The 22,868-nt window shown below is 44.0% G+C and overlaps 1 protein-coding gene across 1 annotated transcript; it reads left to right on the forward strand.

The window, feature by feature from the left end:
- The first annotated feature begins 2,655 nt into the window (after positions 1–2,655).
- On the forward strand, positions 2,656–21,394 carry kank2 (KN motif and ankyrin repeat domains 2). Its single transcript, XM_035180625.1, has 13 exons — positions 2,656–2,784; positions 9,181–9,272; positions 13,044–13,126; positions 13,394–14,755; positions 15,189–15,398; positions 15,487–15,592; positions 16,357–16,977; positions 17,073–17,160; positions 17,720–17,939; positions 18,470–18,612; positions 18,827–19,027; positions 19,107–19,205; positions 19,878–21,394. Exons 3-13 carry the CDS (start codon positions 13,090–13,092, stop codon positions 19,932–19,934), a joined length of 3,144 nt encoding a protein of 1,047 aa, XP_035036516.1. The 5' UTR covers positions 2,656–2,784; positions 9,181–9,272; positions 13,044–13,089; the 3' UTR covers positions 19,935–21,394.
- The last annotated feature ends 1,474 nt before the right edge of the window (positions 21,395–22,868 follow it).

Raw genomic sequence — 22,868 nt, forward strand, 5'->3', positions numbered from 1 at the left:
CTTATTTTAAGATTAAAGAGTTCATTTATGAATATATATACACAAACATTCATATATATATATATATAAATAAATATAAATAAATGTGTACTGTACATGTGTTCCTAGTTATGGAAATATTTAGATTTTCCAGTACACTTTTTATTCCTGCCTTTAATAGAGAACACCTGCTTTGTGAGGACTGCAGTTTAACTGTTTGATATAGGAGGTAACAGTGAGTTCACTGAGTAGTTAACTGACTGACTGTCGCCTTCAGTAAATGTGACAAAATGCAACTTAAAAAAAACAACAACTCACCACTGAATCCCCTACATTTTCACAGACCTGCTCTAACAGATCTATATTCAATCCAGATGTCCTCCGGGCTCTATACCATCAGCAAACCAATTTCCTGTGGTGGTGGGATGATCCACATTAGAGCCTGCAATGTTTATGTAATTCACCAGAACGAAGCACTTTGGGTTTACGATCAGGTTTTTCACAACCACTTGGAAGAGGCTCAGCCAATCAGAGCTGGAAACTTTTTCAGTTAACAACACCTCTGTACAGTTTCTGTCCAGATGAACTACAAACTCAACGGTCACAGCACTGGTGACAATATGATTGAAAACACAATATGGAATTTTTAGCATTCTGTGCTGCATATGAGTTTAGAAAATATTTTACTGTTCTGAGGAAGTTCCTCCTTTAAATCATAAATAATAATAACTCCTACCATAAGAACAACTATTAGAGTGTAAGTATGAAAACGTTTTTTTTTGTTCTGCACTTTCTCTCTTTCCTGATGTCTTTTTCTTCCTTGAAAGTACTTGAAAGTTTTTGGAGGTCTGTACTTGACATCTGAGTTCTTCCTTGGTATTTGGAGGAATCCTGAATGCTCTTAAAAGGTGCTTATAGTTTCTGGCAGTTTGCCTTGATGTCCTACTCTTTGGGAGGCCGTGCATGTTGTTCCACTGCATGGAAAACCTTTGGAGGTCATTGGTAAGCTGTGAAACTTTATCCCCCAGACAGAGCCAGTTCAATAAGTCAAATCAGCAGCTGCATATAGGGCCTCGCAATTATAAAAATAGCTATTTAGACTCTTTGATAGGGCCGCAATCGAGGATCATCACAATTATTCGATCCAAAACTGGCAACAGTGACAGTGTAACTCTGCCCGTGTCTGAGAGCGAGGGCCTCCTCCCATTAAGGTGAATTCAAAGTGTCTGCGTTTGTTTGTCAGCTGGGCTCTGCTATGGTTCTCGTGATGTAAATGTCGTCATCCACCCGGGTTGCGCTTGGACCCCTGTGGACGTTCGTGTGCCGCCCAAAATTTGTGACCACACTAACTGTAAGTGCCAACTGTGCATGCTCCAGCTTCACGTGTGGAACACTAGACTGACATGGACCCTCCTTTTTAGTATGAATGCAACTGTGGGCATGTACGTGTGCCAGGAACAAGCGCCCAATGCTCAGTGGACATGCTCCACGGAAAAATATGGTAAACCCTTCAGTTAGCAAGCGATTTGTGGTTTGGATAGTGAAAATAGCCGAATATTGTTATTTAATTTGATATTTACCCGCTGAAGAACATCTATAGCCGGAAAAGTACATTTATATATATATATACATTTTATCATTTAAAACGATTAGACCTTATGTATGGTTTAATTATAATGATTAAGACAATCATATTAATAAGGGTTATAAGTGTGTGCTATAATATATGTATGTACTATAAGGGTGGTCAACACACTGGGAGGCAGGTCCCACAAACGTAGGGCCCAGTCACACACACACACAAGTGTAACAGTGGTGAGCCTTCACCTCCGGTACACACTTTTTATCTGTGCGAGCGAGGAGGCGAATAAAGCATTTGCTTCCTGTGGTGAGGCGAATCGCAGCATGGCTCCGTGTGGAGTTGAACTTTAGTGAACTTTGACCTGCAATATTCGCATTTGCATGTGTGTGACGGGCCCCCGATCCTGCTCAGGACCCCCTGATGAGCAGCCCTGCCCTCAGAGCCTGTATTTGACAGAAGTGGACTGTGTGTGTTTATGTTCCTGTACTTATACTTTTGCGAGGGCCATTTTAAGCATAGACCCTGCAGAGTGAGGACATCTTTGGAAAGAGAGGACATTTTGGCCGGTCCTTACTTTTTCAATGGGCTGTTTGAGGGTTAAGACTTGGTTTCAGGGTTAGGGTTAGAATTAGGTTTAGGATAGGGTAATAACTTTATTTGGGTAAGGGTTAGGAATTAAGTTTGGATGGTTAAGGTAAGGGTAAGGGGCTAGGGAATGTATTATGCCAATTTGTGTGTGTGTGTGTGTGTGTGTGTGTGTTTTGTGCACGTGTGTAATGTATGTGTGAGTGTGTATGTGTGGGTGTGGTTGTTTGTAGTTTGTGTCTGTGTCTGTGTAGTGTGTGTAGTGTGTCTGTTAAGTTTGTTTGTGTAGTTTTTCTGTGTGTGTGTGTGTGACTGTGTGTGTAGTTGGTCTGTGTAATCTGTGTGTGTGTGCATGTAGTGACTGTGTGTTTGTGTGCGTGTGTAGTGTGGCCGTTTGTAGTGTGTGTGTGTGTGGTTTGTCTATGTAGTTTGTCTGTGTAGTTTGTCTGTGTAATATGTGTGTAAGTGTAGTGACTGTGTGTAGTGACTGTGTGTGTGTTTGTGTGAGACCAGTGCTGGCCCTTTAAGAGCAGCAGGGGCGGGGCTCCGAGCAGCGTCTCGTCTGCGGTGTTTTTGTGTGTCTGTCAGTGAGCGCTGCTCCTGGGCCGAGGCTGCAGAAAGAGCGTCCGCGGGTTCAGGTAAGAACATGAAAACACATTTTCATTTTAAAGGGGGGGAAACTTCCGGCTCCGGTGTTTAAACGCTGTCCGTGACTCTCTCTGTCAAAGTGCGTTTCAAAGCGCGTCAGCCGAGGCTCCGTGCTGAGTGGGACTTCTTTTGTGATCCTTGCCCATTCCTCCCGGTCCTCTGTCCCCGGACTAACGGCGCCTTTATCCCCACAAACCGGCTTTTTCTCCTCCTCGCACTCGCATCACTGCTTCGCATTCGGGGTTTTCCTTTATTTTCCTCCCTCGTTTTTCGTCTCGTTCAGAGGAATAAATCCGCGGAGTCTCACGCTCGCTCCTCCGGTGCGTGTCTTTTTGTTCGGAGCATCACTGGAGGCTTCGGGCTCAGGGACGCGTCGTTACCGTGGAAATCTCTATTATCACAACAATGATGATATAAACACAAATTCTAACGCTGCTCAAAGTGTCTCTGTCATTCTGAAGTGGGAGTTTATTATGATATTTTTATTTATAGAGGAATTCTCTGCAGAAAAGCTGCACAGTGTCCCTGTGCAGCAAATTCATAGCACACTGTTATTTTCCTTATTTATTGGGCTTTTTTTCCACGTGATCTAAACTTTTACTTGATTTAACTTACCGAGTTGCAGCAGAGAATCCTACTGTATATTGTTGCATTGCCAAATCTGATCCCACAAGTCATTCCAAAACCAAGCAAAACACATTTGGGTGTTTGTGTCCTTCATTATGAAACTTTTTCCATAAGCCTCCGGCTTGATCTGTTGTTGCAATCCGACCATTTCTTAATTTAATGACAGAAAGTTAAAAAGCAAAAGTGAAAAGCTCACTTGAAGACTGCATGAAGACTCGTGGGAGAGGGTGGGTCTGTGCATTCTGCAAGTTCTTCATTAGTTCCAGATGTTCATCAGCTCCTCCATGCTGCTCCTTGCCCCCCTCACTTTTGCTCGTCTCCCCGCCCGAAGCTGGTCAGCGGTGGCTCAGGGGAGTTTGTGTCCTCAGAAGACGGATGAGGTCCGGTGGAGTTGTGTATCAGCAGGGCAGGAGGAAGGTAAACAAGACCAAGCCTCTAATGAATCACACTTTCACAGGCGATACTTGCTGCTTTCTTGAAGGGAGCCTTCTCTGATTTCCCTTAATGAAGTAATTTAGAGGGGAAAATTCACGAATCCACGTTTTCCTCCCAGAATAACACAAGTGTTGTATGTTTAACGATGTGACATGACGTATTACATGTGTGGCACATTGTCCGGAATCATCAGTCAACTCATCAGATGTTGTTTTGATGAATTGTGCAGAACTTGGCAGGATGTGGGGGTGTAGTCATCGGCCTGTTGCACTGCATCATACAATACACCCCTGTCCTGCTGTTGTGTAATGGGCTGCTGCCTGTATTAAATCACCTTCTAGCGAATACAGCCAGCGATTGTGGCAGCTGCGTGGCATTTAAAATGGGCTCTGTCCTGTCATTCGTGCCATTACAGGCTGTAGTCTCTGGACTCCAATCATTTGTCTCCTGGGGTTTTCCTCATGTTGCAATACAGTTCAACAGAACCACAACAACTAGACAACTGTATGGTTAAAAACCAAAAACTGAACATTATACCATTCATGGAGGCCGGATGAATTGTAATAGCTTTAGCTGGGTGGAGCGAATAAACTGGCAAGTGTATAACTCCTCACTGTTTTGAGATCCAGTCAGTGTAATAACAGTGAAAGCCGACTCTTCCTCTGTGGGACCCCTGGAATCCCACCAGAGACCCCTGGGAGTCTCTCCCCCAGGGCTGCAAGTTTGGGAATTTCTGATCAGGTTTGTCGGCAGCTGGAGTTTCCTACAATATTTTTTTCTTCTCTTCTCCTGAGCTGGAATGTGATTGTCTCATCACAGCATTTGGACGCAGGGGTGCCGCGATGGAATGCAGGGTTATAAACCCCATTTGCACACTGGGCCACACGCCGGGCATTTAAATGGTTTAGCGAAGCTAATGAAATTACACCCTCAACCTGTCCGTCACTGTCTCGGGGCAACTACGGATTAGCTATTTGGGACAGTTTTACTGCACGATGAATGATCTGTTCTGTTAAAACGATAGACAGCAATACTTCTATTCATCGCTTGAAATAACCAGAATGTCACTCGGTAGATTGCATAACTCCGCCAAGGCCCAACAGTCTCCTAACGAAACAGCATTAGAATTCACTCGATCTGGATTTTTATTTGGATCAAATTGGACATATTCATAAATATCAGTCCCCCAAACATGCCTGATTTTATTCCATCAAGATCCATGAATTATTCTCTGAGAAATCAACAAAAATGTTAAAGAAAGTGAAAAAACTTGATAGATCCGTCCCTTGATCCGGATCCGCACCAAAATTGAATAGGTTCTTCCCTGATCCGTACCGTATCCTTCCACCAAGTTTCCTGGTAATCCACCCAGTAGTTATTTCGTAATCTTGCCCACAAACAAACAAAAGCAGATGACACTAACCTCCTTGGCTGAGGTAATGAAGGTTATTGATACTTACATGCTGTCAAGTTTTGTTTCCTCCTATGAACCACATTCCAATCAGAAAGGAGCAAAAACCCAAATATTCTGTTTTCTTCCCATATCAGTCTATAGAAACACAATTTGAAGATAATTAAGCAAAAAAACATTTGTATAAGAGGTGGATTAGTTTATAGGAGAGGGATAAACTTGCAGCTCAGTGTTATTGTAATAACATTAGTCTGATTTGGTCAGAACAGTGAGGATTAATTAAGGGGGTTAATACTTAACTTCTCACTTAACTGTATTGATTGGAGGAACCAGAGAAGTGGTTTCAGTGAACATATGGTCTAATCTTTTGAGATGCTAGAGTCAGTAATTCTTTATCTGCTTGAATAATCTGACCTTATCTCATTTAAAAAAACTAATCACTCAGAAAAACAAGATGGACTGTTCTGTCCGGTAAAGAACACAAACATGTTGGAGTAGTTGGTGATATGTTGTCTTTACGTGCACACTGAGTCTTTCTCATCAACGACTCTCCTTGAGTCAGGAAGTAATTGATAAGATCCCAGAGAGGGAACCACTTAACCAGATCGCCGCCTCAGTGAGATTACTTCCTCTGCCCTGCGCTGCCGTCCGCTCTGTACCACAACACAACTGACCCTCTAACCCCCGGAGTAGCTCTCCCTGACCAGCCCTCCGCCACATCTGACTGCTGTCTGGACTTTGTCTTCCTCCCCTCCAGACCCCCAGAGTTTCCTCAAAGCCTTGCAGAGTTCAGCCTCTCTGCTAGGCATCACTCTTAATCCCCACCTCCACAACTGAACAGGAATTTTCCCCCCAAATTTTCTTTTTCTCGCGTGTCTCTTTTTTCCGGTGCCGCTCCTTGCCGCTCAGTCCCACCCTTGCTCAGTTTCCTGTTGGAGGTCAGCACAATGACCAATAGCAGCCTGAGCGAGTGTTTACTCTGCTCCTGTTCCAGGAGTAATGTGAGCTCGCCGGCCCCTCCCTTTGGCCGTACTCTAGCCAGCACCAGACTTCTGCAGCCCAGCGCCGTCTGCTCCTCCATACCACCACTCCTTAATGTAAAAAACAGGGCTTTTTCCTCAATGTGCAGCAAACCCTGGAGGAGACGTCCCATTGGGTTATGCTTTGTCCTGAGCTCAGAGCCCCAAGAAAACCACACGTCCCATCCGCCACACAAGAGCTGGCTGTGTTAACCATGTTGATATGAGATCATCTGGCCTCTGTACACATGACGAAGGCCCCCGTCTATCGAGCAGTGACGTCCCCCGCCCGCCACATTACGCTTGGTGACAAATGGCTTTTGTTGCCTCTACATTTAGCATTCTGTTGCTCTTCAGGAGAGAAATTAGATGACGCTTAATTTCCTGATTTATTATTCATTCAGGACCAGTTGGCTGAATGAAGCCATCTGTTCTGCAGGGTGAGGAGGAGGACAGAGAAGTCCTCGTATATGAAGCAACAACCGTGTCTCCTGCTGTGATCTCAGTGTAACATTTAAAACTCTTTTGCGTGTCTATTTTAAGGATTTTGTGGCCTCCAAACAACAATCAGTTTTTTTTTTTAGTTAAACAAAGTGCAGCTTCTCAGAAGGATTCTCCATTGTCGGCCTATTTTTGGGAGTGGAATGCACAAATGATGGTAATCTTCTAGGCGGAGCCATTTAAGATTTTGAGGAAAGGTCCTTTGAAACTTTATTTACTCATTGTGAGCGGTTCCTTGCAGCCCCATGTGTCTGATGTTCCCCCTGCAGTAAGGGGAGTAGACTCTGTCCTGATGTCAGCAGCTGGATTTGCAGTGATTCACGCTGGTGGAGTTCAGATCAGAGAACAGTCATGGTCTTCTCATTCGAGAAGTTTCCATCTAAAACTCTCAGCAGCATTTCTTTTTTCTTGTCCCCCTCCGCTTGGAGTTGTGCCTTTCTTTCCTCACATTCCCACTCAGTTTTTTCCTCCCACCCTCCCTCACATACTGTACTGCTCTCCGCTGCTTTCTCCCTCTCTTACCCCTGCTCCTTTTTTCCCCCTCCTCTTGCTCACTTGCGCTCTCCTTCTCCTTGTTACTCTTTCTCCTGGGCTGGGAGGAAGTGACTGGGTTGTTTCGGGATCCTTCGGGAATAGAAAGATGGAGCTCCCTTTCCTGTAACCCTTTCTTCATCTCTGTTTTGTAACATCAATCAGCTTGGTTTGAAGTGTGCCGGTGAAGCTGTGTCAATTCGGAGAACCTTTATTTTGCGAAGCTGGAAAAGGAAAAGCTGCATTTTGCTGCAATGTTTTCAAATCAAAAAATCTATCATCACTCTGGCAAATTTATCATCGTGTAGACAGACAATTTAAAAACGGTTAAATCACTTGGCTTTCACATCAACCGTGCCCTCACCTCAATAAATCAACTTAAAAGCTGCAGCGATGTTTGTGGATCTGTGGGAGTGTTCAGGCCTGGGACCGTGTTGGGGGATCTGTGTGTTTTCATCTGCGCCATGTGGGAGTCGATGGGAGTTCAACTTGTCTGCTGTAATGTTTGGCTTTCGTCTCACACAAGTATTCCGGCAGGCTTCGTTCACTCTCTTAAATCCCATCATTTGAGAGTCATTTTTGATATTGAATAATTAAGTTACAATCGGGACGTATTGATTGGTATGTGTTTTGTACAGTATCTCACATTATTGCAAGAAAGGATAGTGAGTCTTCCTGGAGCCTTGGGCACTGATGAATCCAGATATCGGTTCTGCTCCCTGTATTTCCAGATTCTGTCGGTGTGTGTGGGTCCTTAACGGCACTTCATCAACTGTTTGTTTGTTTTGAGGCAAATTTCCTCGCCGCACACTCACACACACACTCACACACAATCTCACACACACACACACACACACACACAGTTTCTCTCTGTCGCACTCACACACTCTCTCTCTCTCTCGCCAAGATGCCCCTCCTTGCTTTATATTAGAACCAGCTGTGGAACTGGAGGCAGAATGAATGGCTCTTTGTGATTTGGCTGTCGTTCCAGTCCAAAAGGTCTGTTTCTGCCCCCCCTCTGCCCCTCAACTCTCTCTGGTATCGGCATGACAACAATATGAAACAATGGCCCGAACAACAGCACATCTTGTTATGATGTTACGCAAAGGTTACAATGTTTTTCAAGGCGGCGAGGCCCTCCAACAAAATGTCCTCCGCGCTCGCACATCACCCTGAGCAGCCGCAGCCGAGGCGTGAGAATCAGCAGACACGGTCATGCAGCTTATCTTGGTGGACATGTACGCTGAGCAAGTAGCAGGGAACGCATTTACAAGGCTCGTGAAATCAGTCTAGCCTTAAGTCTTTTCGAGATAATGTGTGCAGATGATGGCTTTTCTTACCAAACTGGAGGGTGTGTATCAACGTGTGTATGTGCCAATGTATTTGGGAGGCAAGAAAACACAAAACATTGCCCAGTCAAATGACAGGGAGGCTCCCAGCCTTGAATTGATTAGAGAAGCTTGAATTGGAGAAAGGAATGAGGTGGGGGAAAGTTTGCAGAGAGCTGGGAGAGAAGGAGAGCTACTTTGCACAGGGTCTTCACCCAGGTTGCTCTACGAGGAGGTCGGAGAGTCACTAGCATCCCATGGGGGCACACTGTTCACGTCCGGTTTGTCAGTCAAAGCCACAGGAATGTTTTGGGATGTTTTTTCTGTCTTTGCAACCTTGTGTTTATAGTCTTGCGGGGGCCACTCTTTCGTAACCTGTCACAGTTTCTGACAACAGAGGTACACGCCTTCATTGGTTATTACTGTCTACCCCTGATGACTACTATGTCTGGATATCTTTTTTTGTTGTCATGTGATTTGCACTTGTCTGAGCAAAAAGTCCAACTTTGAGTTTTTTCTCGTCTCCCCCCACAGGTGCCGACTGTAACAGTGCAAGAGAAGGAAGGGAGAGCGAGGAGCCTTGGGGGAGGAGAGATCCCGTCACTTTCTCGCAGGGCAAGCAGCTGGTATGATGCGGAAAAATAAATCCCTCTTTTCCTAATTCACAAACCATTCTCAGGCTTGAGCAGAATAGCAATCACCAAAGGCTGAGAGAGTCAGCAGTGGAAAAATCAACTCTGGGTGGCGGGAAGAATTGGTATTTCTGACTTTGCAATGCTGAGGTCCTAATCCTTTGCAATGGCAATAATAATTAGGTGACTCAATGAATGGATGCAATGGGTTTGATGAACGCGGGTGAAGTGACCTCGAAATGAAGCCTGGCATTTTAAATCACTCTTCTGGGTGGTCTCTATCCTCCGGTGCACCAAAGACACAGGAATCTACAGTGTATATACAGACTGTACATCAAATCCAGTTTTTAATCCACAAGATTATGCTTGCTAACCTGTGGTTGTAGATAAATTAACCTGAAGCTTCCTTGTATGTACACATCTCTTTATCAGCTGCTGATAGAGGTCAGAGAAGCTACAGGGTAACGCGCAGTTATTCTCGTGACATTTTACAGGACACACTGCAGACGTGTAATTTGTGCTGGATGACCTGCATCTTACCCCCTGAGGGGTGCCTTAATCTTAATAGCAGGGGAATGGGAGGGAGTACACCAGGCGATGTTAACTTCCTTTAGTATGGTATGCAGCTGTAGCGGGAGGTGTGGGGGTTGACGAAATGGGTGCACGGCGTTTGTCCTGGACGAGGCTGGCGCGGGGGAGAGTCGTCTGAAGAAGCACGGCGCTGGGGAAGGGCGCACACTGGTTTCTGTTCAGATGTCATCTCAAAGGAACCCTGTTTGAGAGAGAGGGAGGGAGGGAGGGAGAGAGAGAGTGAGAGAGAGAGAGAGAGAGGGGGGGAGAGAGAGAGAGGGAGGAAGGTCAACCACTCCTCCAACCCTCACCACACACTCACACTGAGGGGGAAATGCATACACACATGCTAACACATCGGAAACACCCACTGTGGGAGAAGCAGATGTGGAGGCCCGGTGGTGTGGACGATTTTTTCTTTTTCAGGGGAGGAAGGGCACCCAGAGAGGCAATGACGAAAAAAGTATAGAGAATCACCGGAGTGTGAGAGTGAAGATATAATTTGAAGGAGCAGAAAACTGCTTTTTGGAAGTCAAAGGGGGAATCGCCCGGACCGTGTGATCTGTCATGTCCGCACCGCCGGGATGGTCGGTCACTAAACTGCAGACTCTAATTATATCTCATCAACTGTCCCCTGTCAGCACTGTCCTCCACCCTCCTGTACACACTCACTTTCTCACACACACACTCATGCTGTCTCACTCCCAACCACTCTCACTTTCTCACACATGAAGTCATACGCACACGGCACCGTACAGCACATAATCCGTCTCACACTTCTCATTCCATACTGAAAATAAACACACTCTCACAGTGTGTGATGGCGGCAGGCAGCCAAAACCTCCTGGAGTTGCTGTTAATTCTTCTTTTTTAATGTGTTGTGAAATTATTCCAGATCAGTGTAAACACTGAGAGGAAAGAGCGCTTTTGAGATCTTGTGTTTTTTGGATCCTCCATTTTGCTAAATCTTTTTTCTTGTGTTTAGATGTCATGTAAAGCAGTCTTAAAATGTACAAATGGGACGTCTGATTAATTCCATATGTGGAAGATGAAATATATAACTATTGGAGATCTATCAAATAAAATGTACGATTGGAATTAGGGCTGGGCAATAAAACAATATCCACAATTATTGCAATATAATTTTCACCAATAGCAATATAACAAAAGCCCAATATATAGATATCAATATAATGCACGAGAAAGCACAGTGAGGAGGAAGAATAATTGATCAACCTCAGATTTGTAAAAACAAAAAGAGCTGTTTATCAAGTTTTTGTCATATTTGGGTCATATTTGTTCCAGCTATTTTTAACTGGTGACCTCTTATGAAGAAACACTGTCTTGTTGATATCATGTATTATGATAGGATGAAAAACTGAACCATGAGTTAAGTTTAGAGTAAATTCCAGTACAACCCGAATTTGTGTAGCAAGTTTCTTCTTCTCTCCTATTATACATGCATATATTTGACTTCTCTCTGTTAGCCCATTTGTTTGTGTCATTCAGCAATGAAAGTAGATTACTTCAATAAAACACAGATCTAAATCACCCACTGACAAGCTCTACTACAATAAAGTTTTACTTGAAATAAATCATTTTGTGACATTTATCGTGATAAATATTGACATAAATTGTATCTTGATACCATTTTTGGCTATATTGTCCAGCACTAATAAATATCATAAATACTTTTAATTCCATTGATTTATTGACTTAGTATGGGAGGGTCAGTATGTGCACACAGAATATTTCCATCCCTGACTGTGTGTACGTGTGTGTGTGTGTGGCTATCTTGGTATGAGAGGGCGCTGAAGGGACACAGATAAGGGAAAATCACACCGAGACGGACAACAGGACTTTAGAAATACCAAGTCAGTTCAGTCAGTGTTTCCAAGTGTCCTACTTTTCCCACTGAGCCAGCAGTAGTGATGAGGGTCACAAGAAGCAGCTTTAAACCAAAGTGAACTGAGTGTGTCCTAAATAAAAAGCAAAGTGGAGGTTTGCTGTCCAGACTTTTGATCTTAGGCCTTTAAAGTCTGCAACCAAGTTCAACTGGCTGACTCTGTGGATGGCTTAAACATTACATCCACCAGTTCCCACAAAGTGATGACCTAGAAAGTTAATCTTTTCCAAGCAGACACAAACTCAGAGGCACAGCCACTACGACATCACCGGCACTGGGTTTCTCTCTGTGGGAGGAAACAAAACCAGAATCTTTTGTTTCTGGTATGAAAAAATGCATTCTAGTATACTCTCAGCAGTTCACTATGCTTTCTTTGTTATAGTTATGTGGAAGGAAATGGAGAGAGACAGTGACCGGCTGAAACCTCCTGATCGTCAGCTGATGTTGAGAGAGGGGGAGAAATCGCCAGAAAAAGCATAAAGAGAGAGGAAAGAGGAGGAGGGGGAGAGATGTGGAGAAAGCGAGGGAGAGAAAGCAGAGAGTGTCTGTAAAACCTGATTCGAGAGGCGAACTTAGCGTGTGCGCAGATGATTCCTAATAAGGTTGTAACTGGCAGTCTCAAAACCCTCGGTCCTGGAATTAGCCGCTGCCAGGAAACTTCTTCTCTCGATGCTAAGAACAGAAACAAACACACAATCGACTGCGACCCGCTGCACAGCGAAAAATGAACGGATAAAAGGCGGGGGATGAGGTAGTGAACGAAGCAGAAAAACTATTTTTCTGAGCATAATACAAAAAGATCAAAATGCCCCCCCCCCACCAAAAAGCAATAAGTTATTGGTCAAATAGGAGCCACATGTAGTGAAGCACTCGCATCTGTACAGTGTAAACACTTTAAACACTGATCTTATCAGGATTCTAGTGGGCATACGCAATCATGCATTATTAACTCCTGTCTTGTTATTTCTGCAAGAGAAGGAACTTCTTGTTCTTGTTATTTCTTATTTTTAATAGTTGGTACGTACAACTGTCTCCTCACAGCTAGAAGGTTCCCGGTTTGAATCCCGAGTTTTCTTCAGGTGCTCCGGTTTACTGTAACTGTGTGTTTGGCCTGCGATATGCTGGCGACCTGTCAAGGGTGTACCCGGCCTCTCGCCCAATCTTAGCTGCTATTGGCTCCAGCTCCCACCGTAACCCTCAAAGCATAAGATGTATAGATAATGGATCAATGGATGGATGGATGGATTGAAATGCTTGTTACTAATTTCAAACTCAATCTGTCTCCACAGGTGAGAGTTGGTGGATGACTGTTTGAAAACCAGCCACAGGCTCATCATGGCTCAGGTGCTGCATATGGACCCCGGCTTCCCAGGTGCAACCAACATTTATTTTGATTTCATATTCATGTTTTATAAACTGTCAAGTCCACTTGTAAGTAATGTAGTACTTACGATATCCCAACACTTTCCAGGTAGGGTTATGGGGAACTGCATGATTCCATTTTGTGCCTAATTTGGAGATTGCTTCAGAGTTCATACATAAACACACAGTAGCCCAGAGTTAATGCTATTTTCTAAAGTCTGAGCCCAAGATTAGACGCAGATTTCCGTTTGTTTAAAGTTGATTTCCTTCCCCTCAGGGAAACTCAACCCACCTGCTCCCCCTTCCCTGCACGGCAAAGAACAGGAGGCGCCCTACTCAGTGGAGACCCCCTATGGCTACCGTCTGGATCTGGACTTCCTCAAATATGTGAACGACATAGAGAAGGGAAATACTATTAAGAGGGTGCCTATCCAGCGCCGGCCACGCTATGGCTCCCTGCCCCGTGGTTATGGCTATGCCGGCTCCTGGTGGACGTCCACGGAATCTCTGTGCTCCAACACAAGCATGGACAGCCGCCACTCCTCCTTCTCCTACTGTGCTCCAGGCTTTCACACGACGCAGAGACCCAGCTTCAGCACTGCCCGGGTGGAGAAGACCCTTTTGGATGCACGCAGGAAACTGGAAGAGGAGAAAGAGGGGCGTAGATTCTCCAACCTGGGCAGCATGCACAGCAGTGTGGCAGGCTCTAACACCTCCATCAGCAGTGCACACAGCTTCAATCGGGCCCATGGTGGAGGTGGATCCTTCACCCCAATGAGTTCTGGCTTGTCCACCCCGGTGACCCCAACACCAGCCCACCTGCAGCATGTCAGGGAGCAGATGGCATCAGCCCTCAGGAAGATAAGGGAGCTGGAGGAGCAGGTGAAGACCATCCCTGTGCTCCAGGTGAAAATCTCTGTGCTGCAGGAGGAGAAGCGGCAACTCAGCGTCCAGCTGAAGAGCCAAAAATTCCTGGGTCACACTATGAGTTTTAACCGAGGTCGTTCCAGAGGGGAGCTCTATATCGACATCCCAGAAGAAGAACAGAGCACTGGAGCTAAAAGCAGCAACAAACCAGCAGGCCCACTGTCTCCCACTACGCCAGAGGGCCCTAAACAAGACTCTGGGTGTGAGATTGAGGACACAGTAATCGTGGGTGGAGCCCGGCCGGATGCAAAACGGGAAGTGCGCACTGTCGGGGTGGGACCAGAGGCCTCGAGGGGCACTCGTCAGGTGGGAGTCGGGGTTCGGGAGGAGGACCTGGGGCTGGTGCCTGAGAAAGAGGCTCTTAAGAATCAAGTGGGTCAGCTTGAGGGCAAGCTAAAGAGGACAATGCAGGAGCTGCAAGCTGCACAGCAGCAGGTCGCATCAGTCCAGAAAGCTCCTCAGGCAGAGCATCCGGTCATGGCTACCAGCATGGGTTGGCAGGAGCCACAGGGCAGCGGCCTGCACACTCTGGTCAGCTTCACACAGCAGCCCCAACAGACGCAGCAGAGGACTGTGGGAATCCAGGTGTACACACTGGAGCAGCCCACAGTGGTAGAGGTGGGCACGCTGCTCCGTGCAGAGACCTGCAGCTCCCCCTCCCCCCTCCCAGCTGGTGGACTTTCAGAGGGCTACCACATAGGACAAGCTGAAGGTCAGGATCCACCTTGTAGTGTATGACCAAGAATAAGCGTTACCATTTTACTTATAGCCAAACAGTGAAATACAGTCCAATGCTGCAGGCTTTTATGAAGCAAGTTCTTTGCTTGTGTCAGTGAGCTTTTGAGCCCCTGATGTTTTCTGTCACCTCTGTATGTAAATTGGAATATACATCACTTTTAGAAACAACTCTGAATTTAACTTGAGTCTGAGAAAATACCACAGAGTGAATCAGCACCTCTCTGACCTTCAGACTGGATATCATAATCCAGAATTGTGTACATATTGCATTTTATTGTTGTATTGGATTGTATTTATGAAAACAAACCTTGGATCATTTTTAAAAATGTTGTTTATTTGTAGACCTCTATAAGATTGATCAATTGATGAGTTAAGGTTCGAAAGTTGACTGTGTCTCTGTCTCACAGATGTTCTGGTTGAGCTACCGATCGCTGTCAGCTCCAAGCAGGTGCGCGACGTCCTAAAGAGCGAGCTGTCCACCTCTGTCCCTGTGGCTAGTCCTGCCATCGCTGTCGGCACATCTATAACTCAGATTAGTTTGATGCAATCTAAAGGAGGAGAGACTCACCTGCATACAAACACAGAGGCTGTCCAGTCACAAGAAGGACCCAAGACAGGTAACTGGATTGTGCTCTGTTAAAAACACAATGATTCTAACTTGTTTTAATTACCGGCTGTATGTGTGATTACTGTTGTCTTTTCCAGCCTCGTCTCCTCAGTCTCTGAGGTCCATCATGAAGCGGAAAGCAGAGGGTGAACCAGGGTCTCCCTCCACTAAGAAAAACCTGCAGTTTATTGGGGTCAATGGAGGGTAAGTGTCAGTGATTACAGACCACAAGTCAGTCATTTCCATTCCCTTAGTGCTGAGGCAGGCACTTCATTCCCTGGTAATAGTTTCATCCTAGATCTGGAATGTTAAATTCTTCCACACATCGTTTGCTCTCACCAAGGGTCAGAGACCCCGTTCAGACCCGGTATTAACATCGATCCTGAGTGGTCTAATCACAAGTGGTCAACACTATGCACTGGTATGAATGCACCTAAATGCGTCCTGAGATCCAAGCACTCAGACGGTCTAGGACGCATGTGGCCAAAATCCTTTAGCTGTGTGAACACAAATGCATCCTGGGACACATACTGTATGAAGCACCGGCAACTCAGCTGACGTCCTTTGTCCTGCTACAGGTTCAAAATGAATTAAAGTATTTTGACACTTCTCAGTGCCCATACGTTGATTTATTTGTGCCACCTTAGTATTAGTATAACTGTATTAACATGGACCACCACATAATGATTGAAATGAAGAAAATCTTATTTCATTTTAAAGCTATGCACATTGAGTTACATGGCCTCTCCTGGCTCACTACTGACACACACCCATGCACACATGCACAAATACACTTAGAACAGACATATCTCAGCTTTTCACTTATGATCTGATTTCTCAGGACACGTGTTAATACCAGGACTAAACAGGGCCTGAGTTACAAAGTGTATTTGCATTTTCTGCTTATGTGCGATAGTAAAACAGGTTTGAGTTAGAGTTTGACTTTTGATCGTATTGTTTTCTTGCAGTTATGAATCCACATCATCAGACGACAGCAGCAGTGAGACTTCAGATGAGGCGAGTGACTCCAGTGAATATCACGAGGCCCGAGAAAAACTGCCAGAATCCTCCGTCCTGCACCAGCAAACAACCCACACTGTGGTCTCTCAGCCCCTAGAAAGCAACAGTGCACCTCAGCAGACTGCCGCCGAACTACCAGCCGTCGTTCCAGAAACACAGCAGAGCCCCAGCCAGTCTGCAACAGCAACACTGCCAGACACAGTGTCCCAGTCACCAGCAACGGACACTGTTGTGCAAAAATGTGCCTCACAGCCACCAGCCTCTGGCCCCACCCCGACTCCTCCGTGTCCAGCAAACTACTCTGCCTCCACAGAGACCACCAGCCAGTCATCAGAAATGCACACAGTCACACCGGAGATCAGCTCCACGACATCGAGCTCGGAACCGTCTCCTGGGCAAAGCTCCACGCAAGTTACCTTCTCTTCATCGTTGTGTGTCACTAAAACCACTGAGGTTACCGAGCAGCAATACACCGTCCAGTCAGAAGCCACTGTCCTCTCCGGCCAATCGCAGTCAAATCCAGCAGCTGAAAGCGACACGACTGACACAGCATCAGAGAAACAAGTCAGGTAAACAAACATACAGTTAAACAGACAGTCTGTCTGTGAGCATCAAGCTGCGAGTGACAGTGACTGACAGTGTGTCGTTTCTTTGTCTTTCTCAGACTGGAGCTGAGTGACGGCCTGATGTCGGCTCTGAGCGCCCTGCAGAAAGCCCTGGGGGAATCCAATGCCTTCAGCCAACAAGGAGCAGTACGTGTTCAATTCAGATTATTAAACATGATAACAACAATCAATACTGCTTCTCAAAGAGGTTATGTTCTCGCCCCCCGGTCTGTTTGTTTGTTTGTAAGCAAGATTACACAAAAATAACTGAATGGATTGCCATGAAACTTGATGGAAGGATGAGTCATGAAAGAACACATTCAATTTTGGCGTCGATCTAGATTACGGGGAGCGAATCCAGGAGTTTTCTTTTCATGATTTTCTTTTCTCGATGAAAAAAATCTGTCACCTTAAGGCAACTGATATCTATGAGTGTGTGAAATTAGGTGTAGCTCGATTGAGTTTAAGAGGACTGTTGGGCCTTGGTGTAGGCGCTCTACCTAGTGCCAGCAACAAGCAGAAACACCTCACGGATTGATTTGTCTTTAGCACACATTAGTAGAGAAAAGCAAATAAACAACATTTATTTCAGCATTAAATAGCACATTTCCTGTATGTTTCTTCTGAGGTCTGTTTGTGATGCTCAGTCTGCATTTCCACACCTGTCTCTCAAGTGACCGTGTGTCCTCATTGTGTCTGACCTCAGAGAGCGGCCTACACCACCGTGCTGCAGGAGTGGCTGCGCGTGTCCTGTCACAAAGCCGCAGACACGGCTGTCGTCAAGGCCTATATGGACGCCTTCGCCTCCGTCTCCCGTCAGCTGCTGGAGTTTGTGATCAACATGGCCGATGGCAATGGGAACACGGCGCTTCACTACACCGTCTCCCACTCCAACTTCCCCGTGGTGAAGCTGCTGCTGGACACTGGTGAGCTGTGTTTGCATCTAGCTGTGTTACAATGCATTGCCTCTGTAGGCCGAGTAGTCAAGCCAAAATGTAGATGGTCTGGTCTACGGAGGATTTCCTATTTACATCACCTGCTCTTACCATTGTATGGTTGGCTACTTTTATCCGCTTTTGCAGCCTCCGAAGGACTAAAATTAATTTAGTAGAAATCAGAGAATACCAGAGATAAGATAAAACAAGACTGACTTTAGCCTGGATGTGAATAACCTGCTTTATGTTTTCTGTGTTTTTCCTGAAACTAAAAAATTTTAAAATTCACATTTTGAAATAAATACTGACAAAACATAATATGAAATTATGATCCAGCTTTGATTGAAATCAAAATATGTGAATTTTAATGGATTTGTTTAATATTTTAAATTGAACAAATTCTACTGCATCGATCATTAGTGTCCTGATAGAATCCTTTCTCCAGTAAGTACTTCATCCCTGTTATTGTCTGTGCTGCTTTTGTGTCTCCTCTCACACTGATTGCCGTGTGCACATTACAGGCCTATGTAATGCTGACAAGCAGAACAAGGCGGGCTACACAGCCATCATGCTGACAGCTCTCGCTGCCTTCCACTCTGACAGTGACCTTCAGACCGTCCTGCAGCTGCTGCGCACAGGGGACGTCAATGCCAAGGCCAGCCAGGTGTGCCCTCTACTGCTCACTAGCTTGTATTGCATCTCCATACACAACCAAACACATATCAGAGCTGTAATAGTGTCTACAGGTGTTGTTTCTCACGATGCAGAGCAGGGTTTGCTGTGCAGATGCACACTGCAGCATGTAAACAAACGTTTGTAATTTAGCTCCACATGTTGAAGATGATGTTACATTTTTTTTAATGATGTGTGTTTTGTAGGCCGGTCAGACAGCGCTGATGCTAGCAGTCAGCCATGGCCGAGGGGACATGGTGCGGGCGCTGCTCTCCTGTGGGGCACAGGTCAACATCCGCGATGATGACGGCTCCACAGCGCTCATGTGTGCCTGTGAACATGGTCATGTGGACATTGTGCGTCAGCTACTGTCTGTGCCGGGGTGTGATGCCACTCTCACCGATAATGTAAGCCTAGTATCCTCCCTTCCTACCTCTATCTCTTTTTTTGGACCAACCCATGATCGCTTTGTTGTGGTGTTTACAGGACGGCAGTACTGCGCTGTCCATCGCCCTGGAGGCCAGCCAGAACGACATCGCTGTTCTTCTGTACGCTCACCTCAACTTTGCTAAGCCTCCTTCTCCGGTGAGTGTTCTCCCACACACAAGTGTGTCATCTAAAGTGATTTGTTTTAGATGAACCACTTTATGCCAACATTCTACAACAAGTTAAATCTGTCAAAGACGAGAGATTTTCCATAAATTCGTCCGTCCACTCACATTTGCCTCAGTGAGGCACAATGTACTGCAGCCAAATTACTTCTTTAGCTTTTAAAGGGAGTGGAGAGGGTTGTTCTGGGAATTGTAGGAAATCATAAACTAAAGAAGAACTGTAGATGTCGAAGATTAAAGGTACAAGAAAATATCACATTTGCACAAATTAACTTTTTGAAATCGTCTAAACATCAGAAATGATGTTTATATCTGAATCATAGAAGCATGAATGTATCAGAATTCTCGCTTTACAGCAGCAGGAAATGTAACTGTACAGAATATGAAGTTGTTCTCCTTTAAACCAGGTTCATCAATAGGCTGTTTCATTGATTTTTTGCAGTATACATGGCACATCAATCAGTACAACTTTATTTACATAGCACCTTTCAAATAAATTAAATACAATTCAAAGAGCATTACAAGTGATTGACAAAATGAGTTAAAACGTTCATATTTCGAGACTAAGAAGCTACTGAATAGCCTGACACTTTGAAATTACATAAAAGTTCTCATCTATAATACTTTTGTTTTGTTTTTTTACTAGGTTACACCTAAGTCTCCTCTCTTGGGCTCGTCTCCTCCTTCCGGGGAAATGAAATAAACCACGCTCCTTCTGTATCTCAACAGCCAATCCACTGCAACTGCTCATATCACAGTGTGATCTTTTTATTTCATTGTGTAATTAAGAAACTTTGTGTTTTTGTGCGTGTGTGTGTGTGTGTGTGTATGTATGTGAGTTAGACTGTTTGTTTCCACCCTCCATAATTTAAGTTCAAGATAATGTGCAGATAATTACATGACAGCTTGCACCATTGTTACCTGTTGCTCTTTGTACACAGTCGTCTTTTCTTTTTTTAGTTTTTATCACAGTGCTTCTTAAAAACATGGATTTCTTGTGTGGCACAATCTGAAGAAGTGAACACAGAAAGTTCTGTATAAACATCAGTGTAGGGTGAGAATAATCCAGCTGTCGACACAGTTTTTAGTGGCACCATCAAAACTCTTCACCACAATCACATTATACAGTTGTTTTTATTTCACACCAATCTCATATTAGTTTCTCTATAAAGCAATATGTTGTCAATGTAATTCATGCAATGGTTGTTCCACAGCAGCATCGTTATGTGTGACCATCACAGTCATTTGGAATAACAAAAGCCACTTCTCTCACATCAGATAAGTGTCCTTGCATCAACTAGCTCATTGGTGCCACAAAAATTCAACACAGAAAACACCAGTTCAACAATATATCAATATTTATACACAGGATTTATTTACACAAGAGTATTTTTGATATAGATTTTTTTTTTTAAATTCATGACGTCCAAGGATCGTGATTTTTAATTCCCAGGCAGTTACACCTTTTTAACCAGAGGACAAAATTTTATTTTATGAGTCGACGACATTTCCCAAAGATGTATTTCTCCTATCAGCTCTGTGACAAACTGTATAATGTGGTGATAGGATGAACACAGGCTGTGTTGTTCTCTGAAGGCTACGGTACTTTGGTCTTTGTTTTGTTTTTTATAACTGAAGGTAAATAGGATGGTTGTAAAGAAAGATTAGAGCGTGTCTGTGTTTGTAATATTCTGTAGTTAAAAGATTTAACTTTGTTGAGAAACGACTGAAGGCGCTGGTGGAGCCACCTCTACCACGGTAAGATTCGTCAGGGAACTAGGAAGTGACTGATCGGGGGTCTATAACGGACGTGACATGTAAGATATGAATTTCAAAATAATATATGTCAATATAAACTGCCTAAAATCAAATTCTTTGAACAAACGTGCACAGGCTATTGATGTCAAAATTTCTATTACTTTTTAAAAGTTTTTTCACAATTTTAATTTCCACTTTTAAGCAATTCAACTTTTATAAACTTTCAATTTTTTAATTTAAGTATCTATCTTTTTATACATGTAGAATTTTTAAGCTCACGCTGACTTAACATAACCACACAGCTCTTAAGTTGCTGTTTTATGAAGGTTTATCTGAAAATCCAGTTTGTGTTGCTTCTCGTGTGTTTTTGGAAAAAAAATATAAATAAATGTGGACCACACTGTCTCTCTTGCGTTCATTCAGTATTTCTTTAGTTTGCATGTAAATCGTCCCCAGTCGTGTAAAATATGGTTAAAAGAAGTTTCAGAGCCGAGTTTCTCATGATGAAAATGTGTCTCTTATGGGAAAGCAGAAACAAACCTTTTATCTTGATGTGATTTCAGTAAAATCATGTTTAACTCATATTTTATATATTATTTGAGGTTCATGTTGGAGAAACTCCAGTAGAGGGCGCCGTAGTTCTTACCTCAGACTCCAGCACATCCCTGTGCACTTTTTAATAATTGAGATCCATGACGATCATCATTGGGCCTAAAACCCATTCACGCTGTCTAAGCTTAAGTTGCCTGTTTAAAAATCACTCTTTACATCAGTATCATCAAGTTTAATATGAACAACATTATATATTAAAGATTCATTTCCTCATGACTTTGCCAACAGAAAATAACTAACATTCTTTTGGAAGCCTGTGAGGGATCTTTATTCTGTGGCTTTCTAGAACAAGTGGTCACTTTTTACATGATGGTATTTTATTATTGTCGCTCTTTATAAAAGTGGCTCAACAGGTTGATATCTGCACATGATGTTGATCATAGATGCAAACAACCTTGGAGCCAGTTCCACCCTTCTTAGGGGTTCTGCAGGAAAAGTAAGTAAAACCTATATCGTTCATATGAGAGTTTGACCGTTTAACCACACAACAGTAAAAAATACAAAATTACTGCTAATATCCTCATTGGTGTGTGGTGACACATATATACATATGTATATGTATATATGTGTGTAACATACACATATAAAAACGTATGTTACACTTTTTTCCAATATGTGTACTTAGATATATATATATATATATACACACACACACACATACACACACACTTGTGTATATATATATATGAGTATACATATATATATATATATATATACGTAGGTAAAACAGGGTCACTGCTCCAGCTGCTGTCCTCAGACAGCTGCTTGACTCTGGGAGGAGTCAGTGAGATAACATACCAGTGTAACAAGTGACATCTGTCTGCTCCATATATTAAGGGTTACACCCACCAGCCAATCACAAGCTAGCTTATTCTTTTTTTATTTGATCACTCAGACCAACATTCTCAATGATCTGTTCATACAGTGTTTGTATTTTCTGGCTGACGCTGTCTCCAAGTCAGTTTATTTATGTAGGATGAATGATCAAATGCGACTGCACATTGCATGTGTGAATAAACTACAAGTGAGTGAGTCCAGTGAAGACAGCAGCTTACTTACATTAGCTTATCTATTGCTGCTTGGCTCCACCCTCACTGCTGCAGTGTGCTGGCTCAGATAAGCCCCAGAAAGTCACCATGTTGGCAGAAAACAGAAAATGACATCTCTCATCACACTGGAACATTTCCAACTGATAAACAAATCCAATTATTTTATTTGGTTGCAGAGTTTTAAAATCAGTTTGAATTCGCCCTGATTGGTCTCTGGA

The sequence above is a fragment of the Hippoglossus stenolepis genome, chromosome 16 (assembly GCF_022539355.2).
Source record: "Hippoglossus stenolepis isolate QCI-W04-F060 chromosome 16, HSTE1.2, whole genome shotgun sequence".
Classification (NCBI taxonomy): domain Eukaryota; kingdom Metazoa; phylum Chordata; class Actinopteri; order Pleuronectiformes; family Pleuronectidae; genus Hippoglossus; species Hippoglossus stenolepis.